Source organism: Cydia fagiglandana, chromosome 20 (assembly GCF_963556715.1).
Source record: "Cydia fagiglandana chromosome 20, ilCydFagi1.1, whole genome shotgun sequence".
Lineage (NCBI taxonomy): Eukaryota > Metazoa > Arthropoda > Insecta > Lepidoptera > Tortricidae > Cydia > Cydia fagiglandana.
In genome coordinates this window covers 14,501,398-14,526,804 of record NC_085951.1, presented here as the reverse complement: position 1 = coordinate 14,526,804, position 25,407 = coordinate 14,501,398, and the positions used below count along the sequence as shown (strand labels likewise).

Sequence of the window (25,407 nt, the reverse complement as noted above, 5' to 3'; positions counted from 1 at the left end):
AGGTGGTTAGAGTTTTTAACCGCTGTTATCCAGGAATATGACATGGCGTGAATTTGGTTGAATGTGTTGTTGTATTTTAGTTTACCTGATAATGTGTAAATAAGTTTGCCCGTATTGTATTTACACATTGTATAACATTCTTTCGTAATAATAATAAGTATTATAATAAAAGTTTTTTTAGGCCAATAAGTATTTTTCGATCAGGACAAGCTATGAATATGTAAGTAATTTGAACCATTTACAGTGTAATGCGTTTGTGTACATTATAAATTGATCGCACCTACAATACATACACTCAAGCGAGGCATACACCATCAAGAACTTGCATGCAATTTACGTTACATTGCCGACTACTGAGGGAAACTGAATTCAAAAGTTTGATCAGATGCCGCAATGTAATTAAAATTGCATGCAAGTTCTTGCCAGTCTAAAGGAGTAATCCATGAAATTGTCTACCATTGACCCGTACAGACGCGAATGTTCTAAAGATTTGCAGGTATAAGAGTTTCCTTTTCTTTGACAAATCAGCAAAAATATGCAAAAATAATCGACTGCTTTAAATGCCGAAAAAAAAGTTGCAACACAGGAAATAGTAGGTCTGTACGGGACAGTCCATGGAATGCTCCTAAATGTCGCTTTGCTTAGATCAATTGAACAGTCAACTGTAAAAATATGGGTGTAGCCAACTTTAAAAAAATATGTCCCGTAGCTCTTAATTTACTGACATAAGAGCTATGGGACATATTTTTAAGATGATTTGTGCACCCATTATCACAATAGGTAAACTTCCATTTATATATAGATATGGTACAGATTCAAATTGTAGAATAAAGTTAAATAAAAATAAAATAATAATAATATGACCTCGGTCTTTTTAAAGCTAGAGTGAATAGGCTATTACTGAACCGGTGAGCTCCATCTTAGGCTCTGTCTTCACTTTCCATCAGGTGTGACTAGAGCCAATCGCCGATCAGTTTAAATTAAAAAAAAAAAAATAGATTAGCTCATCAAGTTGACATCATAAAGGTTGTTATTGACTGGTGAAGTAAACATGGTGAAGAAATGATGTTTGGCGTAAACAGATCACGGCGATGAATAGAAACGCGTAAACCTGATGTTTTATAAACAGTGACCCATTCTTACGTAACGAATTAAATACAGTCGCCAGCAGATATATAGGAGCGGCCGAAATGCTCACAGATATCTGATCACGCTTCTTTTGTCAATGTGTGTGATGTTATGCATAGTGTTGCCAAATGTCTACAAAGCATTAGACAGCTCACAGATTAAAAAAAAAAGGCTTACGTTCTTGAACGCACCTTTATACCAAACGTCAAGTAGTAAGGTAATGATTTAAGGGTTAAATTAACGCAATTTTTTTAATTTATAAATATTTGTTTTAAGGCGAAAAGTCGGAAAGCTTGGAAAAATCCAGAAGTTGATAATTTTAGTATGTGATTTTGAACGGTGTTTTCGGGGTTTGTAATTATTTTATATTTAACAACTAGGTATATCACAAGTAGTATACCTTTCTAATGGTAGTAAAAAATGTCATATTAGCTATTCCTGAAAATTACATATTTACATACTTAAATATGATTTAGCCAATTCAACTTCTAACACTGATTTCGCAGTGAAAATCGAAGTTAGGTATATTATTTTTTTACTATTTTTCCTAGAACCTGCAAACAATTATGTGATACACATATTAATTTCGGGCAAAAGGAAAAAATCATGCATTTAAGGGTTAGAGTACGCGTTCAGATATTATTTAGCACCTTGCCGCTCCGTTATATCTGATGGCGACCGTACCTTATCTATTAATAGATTCTTTTCATGTACAGTCAGCAATACTATTCGATTAGCACCGCATACTAATTTCTATGCAGGGGATCACTTTTCTCTGCGGCTGACTGTACTCAGCAATTAAATACTGAGTCATTTAGTAAAAACAAAATATGCAATTATAAACATACATGGGTTTTAGGAGGCAAAATCAAATGAGATGCTAGACATGGATTTTAGGAGGCAAAATCAAATGAGATGCTAGACATGGATTTTAGGGAGCAAAATCGAATGAGAAGCTAGGGAGTTCCTATAGTGTAGTAAATAAAGGTAGTGGACCCCGCAGTAATTCCACAGCCAGAAAAAGCTTTACAGTATGATAAAGTATCAATAAATAAAAACCGGGCAAGTGCGAGTCGGACTCGCGCACGAAGGGTTCCGTACCATAATGCAAAAAAAAAACAAAAAAAAGCAAATAAAAAACGGTCACCCATCCAAGTACTGACCTCTCCCGACGTTGCTTAGCTTTGGTCAAAAATGACGTTTGTTGTATGGGAGCCCCATTTAAATCTTTATTTTATTCTGTTTTTAGTATTTGTTGTTATAGCGGCAACAGAAATACATCATCTGTGAAAATTTCAACTGTCTAGCTATCACGGTTCGTGAGATACAGCCTGGTGACAGACGGACGGACGGACGGACAGCGAAGTCTTAGTAATAGGGTCCCGTTTTACCCTTTGGGTACGGAACCCTAAAAAGTATTGTATAAATTTCCAAAGAATAATAATAATAGTATTTAAGTAAATACCTAAAGTCTTAAATCGTTAATATCTTTTTACGGAAAATTGCTCCGTTTAAACTTTCTTCTCCGGACATGTTCGTGTAACGTATTGCAACAATATATGAAATATCAAAAAAAAAATCCCCGCAGAAATACCAATATTAACAAAATATAATTTTTTGGCGTGGCTTGGACCGGAAAATTGCTCAGTCTAATTTTTTCACTGGAATGCCATTTTATTGCCGATTTATACATACAAATAGAAAATCTAAAAAATTTGCCATGTAACTATACTTTTTTTCAGAAATTGCCTTTTTACTCGCTGTGGAAAATTTCTCTATCCATTTTATTTATTGAATTAAGTTCACAGTTTTCTTTCCATTCAACTATAAAAACATCCAAAAAAATAACGAGCGCATTCAAAAGTAAACATATCGGGAGCAGTGTATAGAGAGCGGGGTGTACAAGGGATGACAGTTCTTTTGGATATTTTGGATTTAAGTATATACGTGACTACTTAGTATATATTTAAAAAGAAATCAGGCTAAGAAATTTTCCACTCAGTTTTTTATAGTTCTAAAATACATAAACTTGGGTATGAATTTTTTTTGGTTTTTCTTACCCACTACGCCAAATTATATTCTAAGATCATATAAGAAGGAAAAAATGGCAGAGCAATTTTCCGATGAAAATGAGCGCCAAAAAAGGAATTATCGTAAAAAAAATATTCTCATGTTTGACAAAACTTTTAGATTTTTTTCTAATATCACATACAAATAACTTATTTGGTAAAATAATTTTGGACGGAGGAATTACTCGGTTCAATATATAAACAGATTTGTATTTTTACGTATAAATACCTAACTTAGGAGTGGTTTTTTTTTGGATATTTATATGTTAGTTTCGGCTCATACTATACAATAATCAAGCAAAATTTCATCGACTGAGAAATTAATGCATGGGTGTCCATACAACAACTTGCTTCGTTTACTACACTACTATACCTATCGATAAACTCAATAATCGATAGTTTCGATGCTTGGAGCACCATTTTTATAAAAGCACTGTGATATTCAAGGAGTCATTTCATAGCCTCCTAAGGTGCAGCCATGCAAGATAAATCCAAAATTTGCCAGTGAAATTTGAAACTATGGCGTAGGAAATAAACGTGATTATTTGTTTGAAAATTTGACTAAACAAAATAAATGCAGCTCGGTGCTTCAAACTTAATAAGTTCTACATTTTACTTTCATCCCACATCCGATATCGAATTGGGCAATGTAAAAAGGCTCTTAGGAAGATAATAGGATATTATACTGTATTTAAAATAAATTATCTTACACCATGCATGATGCATGAAATAAAGCACCAGATAATTATTAGAAAAACACAGCAAGGAGTCAGTTTTAAACACAAGTTCTATTTTAATAAATCGAATAGAAATATCGACAGGTGACAAGCAAAAATCAGTAATTACTAAAAAAAATTAAACAAAAATCGACCTTCTTTTAATACTAATATGGTTGACTATGGCTGTGAACTTGTGGTGGTACTTAGTGACTTTTGCTTGTCACCCAACGATATAAAAAGTCACTCCGTAATGTTTCATATAAATTCCATATTTACAAATCGTTTTGTCAGTTCTATAAAAGTAACTGATTTGACTAGTTAGTAGACAGAATAATTAATAGTACTACCGTACAGAAAGGAAACTACCTACAAAAACGAAGTTTGACAGCTGTTCAGGGTCGAATCATGCTGTTCCTTTCTAATATATGGCACTATCCCTTTCGGCTATTTAGGGTTGTCAAAAATCAAGTGATTATCTTATCTGTGGTCGTGCACGAAAAGGGAAGTCAGGTGGTGCCAACCCTAATAATTGCTCGGAGCAATGCTGTGCCGAGCGAAGCCGAGTTTGACCGAAGTCGGGAGTTTCGCACCCCTGCTAGTAGGAAAATACCCTATTATAGTGGTACATGTTTGCAGACTGGGTGCCGGCCCGACTTGACCCGGTACCGGCCGAGGAAGTCCTCCCGCCCCCGCTCCCCGCGCGCGCCGCCGCCGCGCCCGCGCCCCGCGGACGAGGCGGACGACCCCGTCATACCGTGCCAGTTCTGCACCCAGTCGCTGCCTGTGTACCTTATTAGTGAACATCAGGTAAGATGTGTACCAACCTTGGCAACCTTATTAGTGAACATCAGGTAAGATGTATACCGGGTGTGGCCTGTAATAAGAGCAAAAAATTTACCTGTAGGCTGTATTCCTCATATTGATCAACATTTGTTCAGCGAATTTTAAAAATAACTTGTAGTTTGATTTTTAATACACTTTAAAAGTTATTCAAAGACGCAATATATTGCGAATTTTGTTATGTTTAAGGCTTGACAAGCAACGTCAATCACAATGATATGGAGTGGCGATGGCGTCCATTGCAGATAATATTTATATTGTATGAAAAATAGGGAGTCTAAATACTTAACAATTTTTAAAAGTTGTTGAACAAAAGTGTCACCGTTTGAGGAATACAACTATGTTTTAATTATTTGCTCGTGTTACAGGCCACACCCGGTATATATTGTCGACCTTATTCGTGAACATCAGGTAAGATGTCTGCCTTATTTAGAGAGCATCAGGTAACCTGTCTACTTGTAATACTTGTCCTGAAATATATGTATTTAGTCGCTTTATATCTTTTACAGGAGCGGTGTCGTCGAGATGCGAACGTGTTATACCCGGACTGAGACAAATATTGACATTTAATTAACTATACTATATTGTGGCTTTCCATCAAAGAAGCACATGGTCCAATGTCTGTGCGTTTCACTCTTTCACTAAGCAAAATGTGAGACGTAAGACATATTGGACGAAGAAATTGGACAGTTGGAATACCGCCCTAAGGAACGTTTCCAATGGAAAAGGGTCCTTATGCAAATGGAGCATATAGCGGATGGTGCTGGGCCTAACATACGGCGTTGCATGAATAAGAGATGGATTCATGCAACGCCGTGGTTGACCTTTTTATGCTCTGAGCACACTCAACTAAAAGAAATCCTTCTCTAATGGAAAGCCACTAATGACTATTGCATGACAATTATTTTTAAACTCTTCCACGACAGTGTTCTAGCTTCAATTATTAACCGAGTGCTGAGATGCATAAAATAGTCGCTGACGTAGATGGCGCTGTAAATTATACGTAAAAAGGTTGTCTACAAGGTCAACGTTTATCAATGGATTTATCAGAATGTGTATAATGTGGTGGTACTGGTGCTCGACGCGGTCCCAGTACATGTCATCTTGAAACTTAAGTCATTGTCAATAGAGGTGACAACAGGGTGTCATATATTGGGCATTAGCATGTCGACCACTACCTTATAGTCCTCCTTAGGTAACTTTGCACCGAATTAAACAGAACATAGTGAGGGAGTGTCAATTTTTCATAATGTCATTGTCATTAACGATGACATTGGCACACTTTGTCAGTGCAAATGCCATACAGAGTTAGGGCTGATTTAGACGATGCGAGAACTCGCATACGAGTTTCATACCATTGCGGGTTTTTATCGGCCGGTTGAATTAGACGTAACCAACAGTCTGCAATGTAACTAAAATCGCATGCGAGTTCGCGCGCCGTCTAAATCAACTAATATTTTGGTCCTACTATTCAGTGCGATCTTCTTCTGACATATTTGCAGCTAGGTACAATGTTTTGGCACTATTATATGCGTCTTAGTATTATTTATATTTTTAGACATAATTATTTCTATTTTGTTTACTTATAAAACCAACAAGTTAATTCAAATCTTTATAATACATAATGCTTATGAATTGTACGACGTCAAAATTGGCGAATCCTTCAAAATATTTATATTTCATTGTTATACTCTATAAATACGATCAAATACAATAAAACCGTTCATGAGACTTAGTAATTGCAAAATTAACTTAAATCTATTAAATTCGCTCTAAAATACGCCAGTAAAGTAATTAAAAAATATATCTTAAATCTTTGGTATCGTCTTGGGTCGTCCCATTCGTTTTTCGTCAAGTTCTTAAATTAGTCCTATTCTGCTTTCGTCACTCATTCTACATTGAAAGCCTCCGACGATGGTGACGAATGTAGAATGGGTGACGAAAGCAGAATAGGACTAACTTAGGAACTTGGCGAAAAACGAATGGAACGACCCAAGACGATACCAAATCTTTGTCTCAAATATCAATCCTTGCCATTTATACGTTAAACTTTTTAGTTGTTACTGATATCTTTGTTATTTCAAACTGTGTCCTCATTTGAGCAGCCACTGTAAATGCGTCGTCTGCATTTATTCGCGTAGCTGACGAGGCAAACTCATTCTCGAAATGCCTCGATTCTTTACGAGTATAAAGCATTTCTCAGTGAGGCATTTGCGACGCAAGTAACTGTTTACTGCTCAAATACAGACATAGTTTTAGTATAATTAAAAAAAAAAACAATCACAGACACGGTCATTGTGATTGGTCAAATGACCATTTATTTTTCGTAGGCTATGAATATTTAGTATTTAGTAAACAAAGTGCCAAGCGTAAAACGCATTTTAGAATATATATTATGATAACTATAGGCTATTGGAAAATATATTTAGATAAGTATGTATAACAACTATTTTACGATAGATAATATATGAATTGACTGTTTTCTGTTAGATCTTTGTAATAAATATAATCTGTGTTGCTATTATTCTAATTGATCATTTCTAGTGTTGCTATTATATTCCAAAATAAAAAAATCTAATTGTTTTTCCATGTTTTATTTTTTATAAATTAACAATATTTTAAAGCATGTACACATTTTGTTGCTAATTGCTATCAATGTTTTTTTAATTACAACACCAGTTGTGGTTTAACGCTTTGCCTGCCACACCTTAATTATAGTGGCGGTCAAAAGGTTAAAATTATACATATTAATAAAATGGACGAAATTGACCATTTTGCACGGTATAGCTTAGATAATAAGGTTGATATTTCAATAATATTTGTTTCATGTAGTTTTTTAGTTGTGGTTATAACTGTAACCAAAGAGAATTTAGTATAGAGATTGTCAAAGTCTGTCATCTTTTCATACCTTAGGCCTATACTCGAGTAGATCGCGACACTTTTTGACATTTAACAAGTTTAACACATATCAGTGAAAGAACAAGGATCAAAGTCAAATGGCGTTCTAAAAGTTTTGGCAGGCGGGCGAAAGATGGCAGTAAAGTTACTGAGCTGTGGCTATAAAAACCGGGCAAGTGCGAGTCGGACTCGCGCACGAAGGGTTCCGTACCATAATGCAAAAAAAAAACAAAAAAAAGCAAAAAGAAAACGGTCACCCATCCAAGTACTGACCCCTCCCGACGTTGCTTAACTTTGGTCAAAAATCACGTTTGCTGTATGGGAGCCCCATTTAAATCTTTATTTTATTCTGTTTTCAGTATTTGTTGTTATAGCGGCAACAGAAATACATCATGTGTGAAAATTTCAACTGTCTAGCTATCACGGTTCGTGAGATACAGCCTGGTGACAGACAGACGGACAGACGGACGGACGGACGGACGGACAGCGAAGTCTTAGTAATAGGGTCCCGTTTTACCCTTTGGGTACGGAACCCTAAAAATGACTTTGACAATCCGCTTCTATATCAAATTCTCTTTGCTATAACATTCTGAAACTGTATTCGGTGGGGTTTAAAAGAACACATGTTATAGTCTTACCACATGATTCATAAAACTTTACGGGCCTGATTTGGTTAAATTATGTTTTATCACTTTCTTACAAATACATAAGTCAATGTGACAGATAAAGAACGATTATTAGCTAATTGAGGTTTGTAGCGCGTTTATGAATAAGGGGCTTGGTTGCTCATGTACAGCCATCTAAGCAATCAGAGATATCGGAGCGGTTATCTTGGGGGTCATTCTTAAAAAATAAGTCTGTGGTGTAATTGCCTCGACCCATACAAAATGTATGAAAAGAATCGTCGCAATTAGACGCAACCGCAGACATACTCTAAGAGAATGACCCTTGGCCGCTCTGATGTATCTGATGGCGACTGTCCCTGTTGTGCCCTATTTTATAAAGCTACAATTTAGACTCTGACCACGTTAACTTTACACAAACTTGGCAGTAAAATATGTATTCGTTACTACAGGTACCTAGCACTTACAAGTGTTTACACTTGTTAAATGGTACCATTGATGCATGTTTCAAGAGCTTGACCAAGTAAAAGAGGCCTTTTGTATAAATACAATTGGCTTATACAGGGTGTTTAGTACATCGTTTGCCAAATTAAAACGGCAAATAGGTTGAGTCATTTGCTATCTTCCCAGGCCTAGTTATTTTTAATTTTGCGCACATTTATTTTTCAGTTCTATGGCAGTTTTTCGTAAATTTCAAATTTTTACTTGAGCAGTAGTAAAAAATACATGGCCAGTTTTTCTTTTTCAAGACATGAGAAGATAGCAAATGACTCAACCTATCTGCCGTTTTAATTTGGCAAACGATGTACCAAACACCCTGTATATCGGCTATTTATCGCTACTAATAGTCGTATCCATATGACATTATTATTTGTCGTTCAACTTTTTAATTTGGTATCGATTACAAATTTCGTTCGGCTTAGTACTGATACAATTATTTTCATACAGAAGATAATTCAGGAAAAAACAAATCCTTCCCTAAGCCTTAGTTTTCGGTTGAATATTAAAACTAAAATACTTAAAATTAATTTTTTATACAATAAAACAAGTCTTTGATAACTGACACCCAACACAAAACAAGATTCTTCAGCAGCGACGCGAGATTAGTCGCGAGAAAATTCATATAGTCAACGAGATACAGATGTAGTGCATAATTATTTTCCATCGTATTTTTACGGAAACGTACGAACGTGTCTTGCCATTTCAATCAGTCTCGGCACAAAAAGTACTGAGTCAGGCGTGGCTCACTCCGCGATTTCGTCGCTTTGCTACAGGTAGCTAAATCTCCATCCGTTCGCCCCAATTTTGGGGGTTTGCCATAAGCCGCGCGTGGCGCTGTCGCCACCTAGCGGCCATATCTGTGCTGATCGTGACAGACGCATTTTGTTAGAGAGTGAGTCTTCTGTACCTTAGTACTATTATTTATTCTGTGACTGGGTTGACTGAAGTAGGTACTTACGTATTATGACAAATACGAACCGTTCCGAGAAAATACGATGGAGAACAATTATGCACTATCTGTACGCACTCTTATCGTCGATTATATGATGTTTGGGCATTTTAACTTGCACTTTAAAGCGCGACTTAAGTCATGTTTCAGTAACGTCTAACCGTTACATTCCTGACAAAATGTATGGGATTTGACATTAACCGTCAGTTTTGTAACGATTGCTAAAGGTCCTTAAAGGTGCACAATTAAGTGAAAATGCCCGTTTCCGTCCTCTACAATTCCTAGATGGTTAACCCGTTAACCAATATTTTTTTCAAAGCAATAATTTAAAAATTAAATTCATTTTGAACAAACTATAAGTACCTAGACAGTATGACATTTTAAAAGCAGCACAAGAAATATTCCTCCGGACACCGTGGCACTGTGATCTGCAGCTTGGGACAGTTGGAGATCTTCTCGCAGCGGCAGTTCGATCGGAACTTGCGTTTGGCGGAGCGGTCCACCAAGTTGGTGGGCGCGGAGTAGCTTGGCTTCTCGAAGTAGCTCAGTTTTGAGTAGAACTTTGGTGGGGATTTTTTTAGCTGAAACTGAAAATATAATTGGTCAAACCAATTTGCCAGTCAGTAAGAACCAGGAAAACTATGCTCATCCTTTTCTTTTGGGTGCTAGTATTGTACTCTAATAAGACAAAGATATATGATTGTCTCTGTCTAAATGAGACAGTAGTTTGACAAACTATAATTATAATGAAATCGTTTAGATCCCGACATCCGCCATAAATCCGCATCCGCGGATGTGAGGCTTTAAATATCCGCATCCGCATTCGCGAATGTCAAACAATCTGCATCCGCAACATCGCTGATTTCCACCATATGTGCCTTAGGGAGGCGCCCCTAGCGATATCTACTGTAAGAGTGTTACACTTCTTAAACGGGTACCGGAATTCCAAGTCATATTGGCCAATTTATAGCAAATTGAAGCTTGTAACTAGTTTAAATAACGCCAAAAGAGTATACAATCATATTAAGGTTACATAATTAAATACCTGCGAAGTTACGAATACTAAATAGCATATTATAATTGGTTACTAATAAGTGATTAGTTGGTTACTAATAACAGTAATAACCTCATCAATCATGTATGTAGTGGTGCGTTACTTTTACATGTTTACGCCTCATCTTTTTGTTATACTGCCGGACATAATAGTCGTAACGCAGCAATTGGAAAACAGAAAACGGCTTTTAACCTTAAGTAGACACTGGGGCAGTGTGGAAATATACATCGCCATTAGGTAGATCAGTCAATATAAAGCGCAGCGAATGTTTTTTGAACTTAAATGGTTGGTTTTATAGTAAAACTTGCTTAGTGAGGCACTTACATATTCACCTCGCAAAATATGGCTAAGGATTGAAAAAAGTTTAGTCGTTAATTGACATATATGTACCTATAGATATTAATAGTTGACCGAGCGAAAGTGTAGGTCTTCGTTTCAGCTTAGGCGAATCGCCTACAGGTCGCATTACTCAACCGATTCTCGTGAAATTTGCTGAGCAGGCCGCGTAGCCAAGATGCCGATCGCTTACGCTCCGTAGCGATCGAAACGCAACTGTCGCTGTCGCACTAATATGGAAGAGTGATAGAGAGACATAATGGTTTTCGTTGTCGAAGCGATAGCGATTGTAACCTTGGCTAGGCCGGCAGGTTCGATTATTAGGTACATAGCTTTTTTTTGTCGATTAAATTTTTTTTTCTAAATGACGTAGCCATGGGGGTTTGCCACTAGTTACCTTAGGTGTACTCGTAGTTTTAGGCAGGTATCTCTCCGTAACCGTAGTGGCCTCGTTGGTTTCCGTGGACTCTTCCAACGTGGACTCTTCCGTGGAATCCGTGGCCTGCTCATCTTGACTCGTGTCAGCCGACGTGTCCAGGTACTCCTGCTTGCTGCTGTCTTCTTCTGTCCTGTCAAAATTAAAGTATACATCAGAAATCTGTAGGTTCTTTATAATTCGAGTAAATATCTTCTTTTTCTTTCATACTCTGATGCGAATTCCGGTTCTTTTTCTTTACCAATAAGTTTCTTAGAACTTTGTACAAAATATCATTTTAACTGGACTAATTTCGATGAGGCCTAGTTTCTCCTCTAAATTATCTATATTAGGATCAGGTAGCGGCTCTTCTGGCTGCGGCAGGCTCTTTATGCAGGTTATTGCTGTTGTTACTAAGATAAAAACAATTAGACTAGCTCTAACCTATAATCCGAGGTTTCTTGGCTGCTCAAAGGCAGGTTCTCTATATGTGAAGAGGCATAGGAGGGCGCTGGGACCAGCTCTTCGGGCGGAGGCAGCGGCTCTTCGGTCCGTGGCAGGTTCTTTATGAAGGTTATGCTGTTTGTTACTAAAATAAAAACAACGAGACTAGCTCTAACCTGTAATCCGAGGTTTCTTGGCTGCTCAAAGGCAGGTTCTCTATATGTGAAGAGGCATAGGAGGGCGCTGGGACCAGCTCTTCGGGCGGAGGCAGCGGCTCTTCGGTCCGTGGCAGGCTCTTTATGAAGGTTATGCTGTTGTCCTGCGGCGCGGCTGCCGCGGCGGCGATCAACAGGATTACTAGTCTGAAATATAAATGTAGATACAATTACAATATAGGTAGGTAGTAGGTACATAGGTTGTAGGTATTAAAACTGGAACTTAAAGTTGATATGGGGTTGGTTCTTTGCTCCGAAATCATGATTTTTTCCCCCGAAATCGTGACTTGATATGCCGCATTGTACGAAATATAAATTTTTTCGCGATCTCAGATTTTGATATGGCTGTTCAGTATATAATGTAAATATTTTTCAGTATGGCCTATCTAATCACCTTGCAAAATGATGGCTATTGTATTGGGACCTAGGCTGATTTTGATTTAGGTACATTAGTTGTATTGTTTACCTTTCTCGTCAAATTTAGAGTCAGGAAATAAAGAAAACACAACAAGTAAAGTTAAATTTAGGAATCCTATGGGATTTTTATTTGAGATACCTACCGCTAATTGGCTTAGCAGGGCAGTATAAACTATTGTTTACTCGTCTTCCACCAATCAATTCTAAAATAGCAGTTACAATTACAAATGATCGGTTACAAATTCATCGAATCTATTTTCGGTGTCTTAATAGTGCTGCCGTAAATTCCTAGTAACAATTTAAGGCAGACTAATCTTATAGCTATTAAGTTTTTACAAGAATGTTGCTAATAATAAATTGTTATTAACTCAAATGACTTTCCGTTACCCATATTGTAAACAACCGGTAATATTAATTAATGTTATGGTTAATTAAAGTTGAACTGGGCTGTGATAAAATGCGGTTTGGTGTTTCACTGCGACATTAGACGCACGTTTACCTTATACATATGTGCTGTTGTTATTTAATTTAAATAATAGCTAATATTAAATATATTACTTATATAAACTGAACAGGCACCTGCCGCGATAGCAGCTAGAGGACGCTGGTTCGATTCCAGCCTGGGACACTGTAGGCCTTGGTCACTACTTACTTAGTAATGTACTCTTTGAAATAAAAAGAAAAAAAAAATTCTGAAAATAATTTAATTTGTTCTAATACTTCTAATGTAATACTATCCATAATGTAATATTTCCGATGTAATACTATCTACTTGTTTGTTACTTATGCCTTTTTTTGACATTTAGATTTTATTCTAGAAATTCTAGACTAGTATTTTTTTATACAATTTTTTTTTAATGTTTGACGATCCTTTTGTGAAATTCTTAGTGTTAAATTTGACATGTATAATAATCCAATTTTATTATGGAATAATATTAACATCAATAAATTGCTCTGATAATTAGATTAAGATTAATTACGATTCATAAGAGCTTGTTGCTAGGCCTACATGAATAAAGTATATTTTGATTTGATTTGATTTAATAGTAAGTTATATAATATTGTTTAGAATATTTTTAGAGTATGCCAGTTGTAGAATCGCAAACTTCATAGGTATAGGGTGTCGTGTTTGGAGGAGGAGAGCAGAAAGGATTCCACGTTTCCATGCCGTTTTGTTGTCTACATAAATAGTGTTTAGTTTTTTTTTGTATATGGTACCTAAAGTCTATTTTTTTATTCGGTAGACTAAAATGACATTTCATAATATGAACATAAAATGTCATTTCATACTAACTTTTTGTAATATCGATCTTGTCTCCTTAATCAAATTGTAAGAAAATATAACGTGTAACAATAACCTAATGATTGATGATTGCTAATGGTCATGCATGACCTTCTTACATTTAATCATATCGTACGCCCAACACCCTCACGGCCAGCTTACGTAGGCAGCGCACTCGCACACTCCCATTTTCTGAAACCCTATAAGGTAAACGTACTAGTGCTCGACATGCTAATGCCCAATAGATGACACCTTGCTGTCACCTCTATTGACAATGACTTAAGTTTCCAGATGTACTGGGACCGCGTCGAGTACCAGTACGTTTACCTTATATATAGTTAGGTATACCGTTCAAGGGTGGAATCACATCTATCAGTATGAAGCCTCTCGCTCGTTAGTATGAAGATGAGTACGCATTTGAAAGCTGAAAGCATGCTGAAATGCGGCTCGAGCTAATAAATATGATTCTACCTTAACTGAGGGAGGCGGTTGGTAAGGATGGTATTACGGACAGCTACGGTCTGGTTGAAGGCTTGGCTGCTTTCTATTATGATAAGTAAAATTGTAATAAGTATATAAACTAGATTTAGTCCCACAGTTACCGTTAGTTATACTATTTATTTGCCAACCGCCTGAGAAAAGTGGCAGACCTAGAAGTTCACGCGTGGCACAGTGGCTTTTACTACTTACTTGATTTAATTATGCAAAAATGTTAATATAATTTGGAGCGAAATTCCTAAGTGAGATCATAAAGCTATAAACTACTCCAATATAAGGTAAATGCCACTAAAACGGTACCAGGAAAACAGCAGCACGTGCGTGTTGGAATAATATTACTTATCTACCTATAGAGAATATTTCATTGGCTAATATAACACAGTAGACACTTATTTATACCTAACTGCAACAATATAATATGGTCAAAATTAATACCAGGGGGAGCACAGCCAAGATCACAATCATTCCATTCATTCAATCCGATGTACCTGGTAATGTTTATTGCAAATAAAAGATTCTTATTCTTATTAATAAAAAAACCTCAATCGAAACTTCAATAATGTAGTATGGAAATAGTTACGTAAAATTATACATATTTTCTTTTCGTTTGGCGTTTGTAGGATTGTCATCTTGGCTTGGCCCCCAGTTCTGTCGTAAAATCGATCATCAACGTTAAACGTAAGAAGTGCGACTTTGTACTTCTAATTACAAACTTTGTAATTAGAAGTACAAAGTCGCACTTCTTTATTAACAATAGGTAGTCTCAGATTCCCCATCATGCTATGCTTAGGGAGCAGAGTGAAACTATCAATCTGCGTGTTGTTCTTGACGCATCTACAAAAAGTCAAAAACTATGTCGAAAAGTCTTTAACTGACATTCACAATGTTGGACCTGAAGTATAAGATGATTTGCTGTCAGTTTTATGTAGATTGAGGCAACATAAATATGTATACTCTGGCATTTGCCTGTAGAAAAACGCGCGAATTTGTTTTGGAGATCGAGGTTCGTGTATGCATTTTTCAATTATGCCTCTTTTTTCTACTGTCAAAGCTTGCCAGAGTATTGTTACAACGGAAATGTATTGGCAGATTCAAGTACAGAAAAGGTAGATGAATAATATTAATATCTCTTTCGTCGTTTAGTGTTTAAGAAATAGTCTTGGCTGCATATCATACATACCTACTTAAATGATATAGCTCGCATGGCTGATATATTACCAGTTCCTTTATTTACTTTGGTTTGGTCGGGAATCAAATTTCCATAAGATCCCATATCTCAATAAAAACCATATATTTATATGTATAATAGACGACGAAATATGCAAAATTATTATTTTTAATTTAAATAAATTAACGAATATTATAGTACAATGACCGGTCGTCTGTTGGTTTATCGAGCTTCATGGCTGACAGTATAGATTGATAAACGGTGACATTTATTACATAACCTGCGATTTTGAGGTTATTAGCATTGCCTGTGAAAAACCAGCTCTATTAAAAATAATAAATATAGGTAATTAGTTACCTATCCACCAAACTTTTGCCGCTTGATACCTGTATGGCATGGTTAAAACTATACCAATAAATAAGTCTATCAAGTTTTATATGGAATATATATCCTCAGCAGCTCGAACAAGGGTACTTTGCTTCTTAAAAACAGTGAGCAAAATCACAGTTATTTGTATAACAAGAGATCAAAGTTTGATATTTCTTCGAGTGCTTATTTTGAGTCCCGTGCAAGCGAAAGATTCTATAATAGATTCACGAGCGTGAAGCGAGTGAATCTAATTTAGAATCTTGAGCGTAGTAAGGGATTCAAAAGCGCACGAGATGTAAATAACTTTGATCTCGTGTAGTACACAAAAATTTTCACCCTAAGCAGTGAGAACATACCTAGAGGGACAGAGATAATAGAACCCAAGTATATCAAACTTGTATTATATGTACTCCGCATGTTGAAATGACATTTGACTATAAAGGTCACTTGAATGACATTTTGTCTCACTCAGTGAGCAAAATGCAATTTTGCTCACTCATTTGGTCTCGCTCAGTGAGCAAAATGCGATTTTGCTCACTGAGTGAGACAAAATGACTCAGTGAGCAAAATCGCATTCTGCTCACTGTTTTTAAGAAGCAAAGTACCCTTGTTCGAGCTGCTGAGGAGAAAATGTAATTAATTTAAAAGCTACCTTTTCAAAATAAATGTTTTCTATTATAGGTAGGTAGTATCGCTTGAGTCTGTGGGTTCAAATAATTGCACAGTGTGGTAAAAATGTCGGCAAACATAGCAGACCCTGACCGTCTTCCAGTGTCCACACGTTTGTTTAAGTTATACAACACACACGAAATCGTACAAAGGATTCATAGCAATTACATAACACAGCTAGTACGTACATATTGTAAATATGAGATCACGACAGTTATGATAAATCCTGTCTTTCTTTACGTCTATAATTCGTTTTTTTAGCATTAGAAATTAGGTAAACAATCTTGATTTGTGTTTTAATTGAAAAATTCATTTTAAAAATAAGTTACGGCAAATATGTAACAATTATGAATCTAATACGATCATTTATATTCTTCTGCTTTCATAAGTAATAAATTTTGAATTTTAAAAAGCATTTTTCAATTAAAAGACATGTCAAGATCGCTTACCTTCTTGTAAGTTCTTTCTAATGCTAAAAAAACGAACTATAGCTCTGAACTGGGGACCTATTTGACTCGAGCAAATGACACAAAATATAAGTACCTAAGTCTATTTATATGATTAATATTAGCTCAAGTTCTAACAAGACTAGTTTAAAAACGAGTTGAATTTGTCTGTAGGCAGGAACAGTCGACGTCAAAGATATGTTTACATTTTTCGCCTTATTACAAACGAATAAGGTGCAAAAGTGTAAATATGTCTTTGACGTCGACTGTACAGCCAGCTAAACTATTTGCTTAGCATTCTTGCGTACAAATACATACCGGGTGTGGCCTGTAATATGAGCAAAAAATTTAACTGTAGGCTGTACTCTTCATACTGACCAACATTTGTTCAGCGACTTTTAAAAATAAATTGTGGTTTAATTTTTAATACACTTTAAAGTTTATTCTAAGACGCAATGTATTGCAAATTTTGTTATGTTTAAGGCGTGACAAGCAACGTCAATCAATCACAATGATATGGCGTGGCGATGGCGTCCATTGAAGATAATATTTATTTTGTATGAAAAATAAGGGGTCTAAATACTTCATAATTTTTAAAAGTTGTTGAAATACAAATTACCTAGTGAAGTTTCAGTATAATATTTATCCATCATTCTCCGAAAGCCTGAAGGTCTAAACAATTGTCACAACTCTAAAAAATATTAACATGGTTGAGGCAATCAGAAGTACCTATAGTCCGTTTTTTTTAGCATTAGAAAGAACTTCGCAGAAGTTCGCTTGTGTTTCTAAATCTGGCACTTTTAGCGGTAACAATTTGAAGTAAATTATATGTATTGACCATGCTACATTAGATAATTCAATAATTATTAACAATTAACGAGCCTGATAGAAACTGCACGCTTGCTTCTGCGGAGTTCTTTCTAATGCTAAAAAAAATAACCGTAAACATATTTCCTGAGAACATCCGTTAGACGCACAGTAACACCGATAAGCTAGCTCATTAAAACTAACAAATCTTAAACATTAGTATTGTTTGATAGTCGGAGGGTCACACTAATGTTTACATGCAGGCATGCAGCAGCCTTGTAAAGTCGAGTTCACAAATATATTTACAAGCCAACGTTCCAAAAATATTTACACAACCTTATTGTCAGCGTCTCAGAGGCGTCAGTTGAGTATAATGTCAACAATTGTCCAAAGTAGGTAATTGAGACAAGTTAACTTTAGAACAATGGAAACGCATTTGCCGACAATTTACGTTATTAACGTAAAGTGAATGACCTTTTTCATTAAGCAGCTTAAAAATGATAAAGTCCTGGCCACTGTGAAGCCGAAACAAGAAACAGTGCTTTAATAGAGCACGATTTCAGTGAGACATGAAACAGTGCTTCAATCGAGCACGATCTCAGTGCTTCTCTACCTGTAGGCTGTAGGTCCGGTACCTTGAGATGTGTTGGAGTGAGGCCCATAATATATGGGCAACGTGGAGGCTCACAATTCACAATAAATAAATTAATTTTATAGGACATTCTTACACAGATTGACTAAGTCCCACAGTAAGCTCAAGAAGGCTTGTGTTGTGAGTACTCAGACAACGATATATATAATATACAAATACTTAAATACATAGAAAACACCCATGACTCAGGAACAAATATCTGTATCATCATACAAATAAATGCCCTTACTGGGATTCGAACCCAGGACCATCGGCTTCGCAGGCAGGATCACTACCCACTAGGCCAGACCGATCGTCAAATAAAACAAAATACAATGCATAAATAAAACAAAATACAGGTTACAGCAAGGGACTTTTTCTTCCAAGATGCTATCCTATGATATCCAATATTGCGCTACAATAATATGTCGACTCTATAATTCAGTTTATAGTTACTCAGATTTAATTTTGGAGGCTAAAAGTTACCACTACCTTTGATGTTATTAAATTTCTAATTTGAAAAAAAAACGTGGTGTAGAGCAGGAACGTATTACTTTCTGCATACTTCACCTACCTACAGACTACCTAAATGACCTAAATATTTAAATTTTAGTTTTGTTAAGCCCCTAGACACAGGCTCACTAGGCTCAGCCTAGTTTGGGGCTAACCAGACACCTCCTCTTCCTATTCTTACTTTTAAAGCATGATAAATGAAAATGTTATTAAAATCTACAACCACATAGTGGAAAACATGTCGAAAAGACCTAAGCGGTTTATATGCTCAGATATGGAGTCGACTGGCGAGTTTGTTACGAATTTATATTACATATTTACGAAGAACTCGTAATTCGTAAATAAATTATTCTTGCACAGATATGGGCATGGCTATTTCCGCTCTCCACTCTTTGTGACACAAACATTTTGCAATTCATCGTTAATATTATATATGCGAAAGTAAGGACCGATTTTATTAATATTTTACAAAGTATTAGACCCTTAAGACCAACAGACTGAATTCAATACTAAGAATTTCTCAAAAAGATCGTCAAAAAAAAAAAAATTTGTAAATTGATCGTCAAAAACAGAATGTTTGAAGAATAAAATCTGAATGCCAAAAAACATAACAAAAGAAGTTACATGACCTACATTGAAATTAAATCCCATGCAGGCAAGGTCGCGGTTTTTATCAAGTCTAACCATAACTTTCTTCGGAACCTGATCTGCAAATACCGTAATCCAGTATCAATTGCGTGTGATGGCCAAAAATGCAAGTATAATAATTACTTAAGCGCATATATATAATGCGTTACACAAGCATTGCATGTGCATTACACACGCACTTCCTCTCTGTTACTTATGCACGAATCATTCATCATCATCATCATTTCAGCCTATATACGTCCCACTGCTGAGCACAGGCCTCCTCTCATGCGCGAGAGGGCTTGGGCTTTAGTCCCCACGCCAGCCCAATGCGGATTGGGGACTTCACATACCCCTTTGAATTTCTTCGCAGATGTATGCAGGTTTCCTCACGATGTTTTCCTTCACCGAAAAGCTAGTGGTAAAAATATCAAATGATATTTCGTACATAAGTTCCGAAAAAGTCATCACGAGCCAGGATTTGAACCCGCGACCTCCGGATTGAAAGTCAGACGTCATATCCACTCGGCCACCACTGCTTTTATGCACGAATATCAATGAATATTTTATTACAGTACATATGGTGTTACTTTGTCGCCCTAGTGCAGTAACTAGCACTATACCCATGTACTGTAAAATGTGAAACGTTGTACAATACTCATGCGAAAAGGTAACTCGCAACTCGTGTCGATTTAAAGCACTCCCTTCGGTCGTGTTTCAATTTATAGCCACTCTTTGCGAATTTCCTACCTTTCGCACGTGTATCATAATGTACTATTATTACACAAATAATTAACTGAAGAAATATTATATCGACCCAATCGACCCAACAAAAAAACCGGGCAAGTGCGAGTCGGACTCGCGCACGAAGGGTTCCGTACCATAATGCAAAAAAAAAAACGGAAAAATATGCAAAAAAAACGGTCACCCATCCAAGTACTGACCACGCCCGACGTTGCTTAACTTTGGTCAAAAATCACGTTTGTTGTATGGGAGCCCCATTTAGGTAATCTTTATTTTATTTTGTTTTTAGTATTTGTCGTTATAGCGGCAACAGAAATACATCTGTGAAAATTTCAACTGTCACTACTATCACGGTTCGTGAGATACAGCCTGTTGACAGACGGACGGACGGACGGACAGACGGACGGACGGACAGCGAAGTCTTAGTAATAGGGTCCCGTTTTACCCTTTGGGTACAAAACTCTAAAAAACATTATCCGCGTGTGTGGGTGGGCCATAAGGGGTCTAGTCAAGTTGACAATCGTTTGCAGAAAACGAAACGAAACGCTATCATTTACATACATTATTTTTGTTTATCCTATGTATCACAACAATGCTTAATGTACCTATCCACAAATGTAATGTCGGTACAAACCCGATACGGTTTCACGGCGTTTGTTATTAAGATACAATAAATAAAATATGTTTATCAAGCGTTTTATTTCTCTACGAACGACGTTATTTTGGCTAGGCCCCCAGGTCCTGGGCCGGCAGAAAAGTGATACCGGAATTTAAATATATTATTAGAATTAAATGGCTGAGATGATGATGATGATTAGAATTAAAAAGATATAGCACCAGATTTAAGAAGCCTGCACAATACGAGGACGGGACGGTAGGACATTACGATGTCACGGTGATGATGTTGGGTGATAATTTTAATTGTATGTGTATTGTATTGCACATTGTGGACAAGTCGTTGAACTCGAGTTCTACACAACTGGGTCATAAGTTGTAAACGGAAGTATTTGTTTTCCTGTTGGAATGAAGCTATACAAACTAGCTGTTAAAGTGTTGTGGATTATTAAGTAGGATTCAATGTCTAGACCTCTGAGGGGCTACCGCGAAAACCGAAATTCGCAAATTGCGGGGATTTTTCTCTGTCACTCTAATTACGCCGTCATTGGAGTAAAAGAGAAAGATCCCCGCAATTTGCGAACATCGATTTTCGCGGTTATAGCCAGTACCATGAGTCACTGACAGTCTCAAAACTGACATATACTCGTACGCGTTACGTAGACGTTAGTCTACGTAATTTACTTTACTGATCTTGCTCGCACTTAATATGTGAGTACGAGCGAGTTGCATAAAAAAATAAGTTACGTCAGGGGTGCGAAACTCCTCGCTTCGGGCGAACTCGTCTCCGTCCGTTCAGCCATAGGCATACATTTGACGTGACCCGCCCCCGCAAAAATCGGCAGACTTTTTGGTACAGAAAATGACAAGGCGTCTCCAGTTACTAAATACTCAAAGCCCTGAACTTTATGAAGGCAGTTGCTTTATTAAAAAACTAGTGCATATGTTCGATCTAATAAAATAACATATACCTAGATATAATTATATGTATATATTGTATATTCGTCTTATATAAATTAACTGGGTGCATGATCAAGGTTAGTGGGCGTTTAAGTGCAATTATCATATTATGTAAAGTAGGTAACACATTTGTTGCCCGAGGCGCATCGTACATGAGCTGATATTTTTCAGAGAGACAAAGCTCATAAATCCCTTAACCCTTTTGTTTTGTCGTATCCCTCTATGGCCATTTTATAAATTCAGATTTACAATAATTTCAACCATAATATTACCATCCCTCCTAATTTATTTAATTTTTTATGAATGCTAAGTTTGATTTCAACTTAAGCACAACCTAAAATTAAATCTACCTACACAACAAGAACTATAATTATACTTAAAACAAGTAAAACAAAATAAAACTTGGGTGACCTAGCCTCTCTTTCATGGGTATTTTCTTTAAAAACGTAGTTATTTAATTCTCTTTAACAAATTAAATATATTGTAATGAAAGTTGGAGAATTTATAAATTAACTATATATTAGGTAGGCGCCTAACTAATTAATTAATGTAATGAGTCACTGTCACTACCGTGTGAACGTGACTTGTGTACAGTCGCCATCAGATATATCGGAGCGGCCAAGGTGTTCACAATATCTGAACACGCATTCTAACGCTTTGACAATAGAGGCGTGTTCAGATATTTGTGAACCTCGACCGCTCCGATATATCTGATGGCAAGTATATCTGGTGAGTTAGTCAAACAGGTACAACACAGTGAACTAACTGTGTTGTACCTATCAGAGACGCAATCGACACGGTTTTTTGACTGGTCATGACTTCGCTAACATGGTGTGACATGTGACAGCAATTGTCATGTTGGTTAGGTCCGCTGCGTTAGACTACGATAGGCGTTTGTCAAAAACCGATTGTCATCTTGACCGCGGCCCCTGCAGTGTCAAGGAAATTACTTGAAATTGTATGCCAAATGTAATTAACGGCACATTATTAATTAACTTCGTCGCTAATGAACAAGCGGATGTGAAAAACTTTAAGATAAACTAACGACTTTCCGTTCATGCGAAACTGTGCGATGGTTAGTATTTTTTTATAGGAAATTTTGACATAGCGGTGTTTTAGACAAGTATAATTAATTAAAAATAAAATACAGAACTAAAGAACTTTGTCATTGTAAAATTTAAACAAGTAGGTACACAATATATTTATGTTTTAGTTTCTCTTGCATGTAATTTTAGTTTTAAGTTTATCATGAATAAAATACTTGGTTCTGATTCTGATGTTAAAAGTAAATAGGTAAATTAAACCGTTTTAAATTTCGAGAGTAGGAGGTCCCCCTGGCTCGAATCCCGATAAGGACATTTATTTATGTGTTTATTATGAATATTTGTTTCTAAGTATGTATGTATTTATCTATGTAAGTATATCATCATCATCGGCTGGTATCCAGCATAGTGAGTAAATACAACCTTTGCTTATGTAATTTGCGCCTAGGTCGATCTGTGAAAAAATTGCCCCCAAAATATTTATTTTAATTAATTAATTTAAGAATAGGGCCTAAACTCAAACTTGTGTATGTAGGTTAAATTTACTCCGATGTTTTGTCATATTTGTAGACAATCGTAAGTGTAGAAAAACCGTGCATTGTATGTACACAATAGCAGTTACATGCAGGAAATATTGTTCTTAACTTTGCTAAGTGGATAGTTAACATTGAATCGCGAGCTGTCACGATATATTTTTGACTAAATTACTCATAAAGGCTCTTTTTTAGGGTTCCGTACCCAAAGGGTAAAACGGGACCCTATTACTAAGACTCCGCTATCCGTCAGTCCGTCCGTCTGTCTACGCAACGTTCAAGATTCCACTTTTCAAATGGAATAAAATCAAGTATGAAGTGTTTTGCTTGCTCGATTGAATAGCAATATTGGCATAAAGGGTTGAATAGCAACTTTTCCCCCATGTAAAACAAATAACTACCTATTCAAAACTCAACGAAGAAAATTCTACGAAAAATCTCTCGTCTAAGTCTAAGATGCAGGTAATTGAGGTAAGTATAATATAGGTATGGTAGATCTAGGGAATGCAAATCGGTTATTTTCGGTTATTTTTTGTATGGAAATAATCGGTTATTAACCGAAACCGCCGTTATTTCCATACAAAAAATAACCGATTTGCATTCCCTAGGTAGATCCCTGATGCATTGCATACTCATACCCACATAGAAAATACCGTAATAAGTAAGCTTTAAATTATATATAAATCATTGCATTTATTCGTAAAGCTAAGTTAACAAATCTTATCATGTCAAACATCGGCTGCTGAGACACATATCATACTCGTAAACATTAAAAAAATAAAGTCAAGCAATCCACATTTTCGGTGTCATACCTCCTACAGGGGGCCGATTTTTGAATTTCGATCGTTCGATTTCGTCACTCGAAAATCGATGGAAAACGGCGAAATGCTAATTTTTGAGATACGAGCGATAAAAATTTGGAATCTAGTGGTATTGAACACTCGATTTCAATTCTATTCGTAGAATTTAAATGCCTAGTAGTGGAGATATTAATTAACGAAATACACGAAATCGAATGGTCGAATTTCAAAAATCGGCCCCCAGTATGTATTTGTGTTAAATAAAGCTCTTAAGATTCTATTAACAAAGTATACATATTTATTTAAACTTTATCCTCACAGGTAGGTAATTACTGCGAGAAAAGTTATTTTTTTGAAGATTGTGGATGAACACAGATAACAAGAATTTCCGCCTCGGACTATTATGGTTTGTTATTGTTGGTAGGTATTTGATTATAGCATTCGTGTGAACTAAAGATTAAAATGTAAAATATAATTTTAAGTAGTGTTATTTCTTTTGCTGCAGTCTCCAATTTTTATTAAAAAAAATCCTTCTTTTAACGTTTTGATAAAACCCCCCTAAGAGGTCGCTATTTGGTCCCTTCTGCGCTACGGTACAAAGTAAATACACTAGGCCCAGTATTAAGGGAACAAGTAGGATCAGGGGGCCTAGCTTAACCATCAACGAATCAAAGGGTCGATACAGACGGACTGCAACCCGACTGCAATTTGTATGGGAAAAAAATTGAAAATTAGAAACGTTTCTATGGACTATAACGAAAACAAAAAACATAATGTCACACAACATCCACATTAAAAAAGAATTTAAAGGTCCATCGTTCCATCACTATTAAAATTAAAAAAAAAAAAACTTATACTATAGGTTTTTTTTTCCCGCCAAACAACCATGAAGTTGCCTCCGTAAACAATAAACAATAAAAAGAAATGCACTAACCGGTACATGTCTCTGCGTCGTGTCTCGCACAGCGGCTCACGCGGGGAGCATCCACTATTTATAATCTACGCAATTTAAAAATAAAACGAAACTTTTTAAATCGACGGACGCGTTTTTTCGCGGGCAACGGTAAAGGTACTGTGGCTGAATGGCGCGAGTG

The 25,407-nt window shown here is 36.2% G+C and overlaps 2 protein-coding genes across 2 annotated transcripts in view; one reads left to right on the top strand and one right to left on the bottom strand.

Annotated features, from left to right (window-relative positions):
• Positions 1–7,340, top strand: part of LOC134674905 (uncharacterized) — a 23,225-nt gene extending 15,885 nt beyond the window's left edge. The window contains exons 12-13 of the mRNA XM_063533062.1: positions 4,553–4,723; positions 5,266–7,340. Of these exons, the coding sequence (XP_063389132.1) occupies positions 4,553–4,723; positions 5,266–5,307 (213 nt within the window). The 3' untranslated portion in view covers positions 5,308–7,340. The remainder of the gene's footprint in view (positions 1–4,552; positions 4,724–5,265) is intronic.
• LOC134674482 (uncharacterized) lies at positions 7,335–25,407 on the bottom strand. Its single transcript, XM_063532581.1, has 4 exons — positions 25,248–25,407; positions 12,153–12,338; positions 11,515–11,686; positions 7,335–10,314 (listed from the first exon to the last, which is right to left on the bottom strand). Exons 1-4 carry the CDS (start codon positions 25,253–25,255, stop codon positions 10,108–10,110), a joined length of 573 nt encoding a protein of 190 aa, XP_063388651.1. The 5' UTR covers positions 25,256–25,407; the 3' UTR covers positions 7,335–10,107.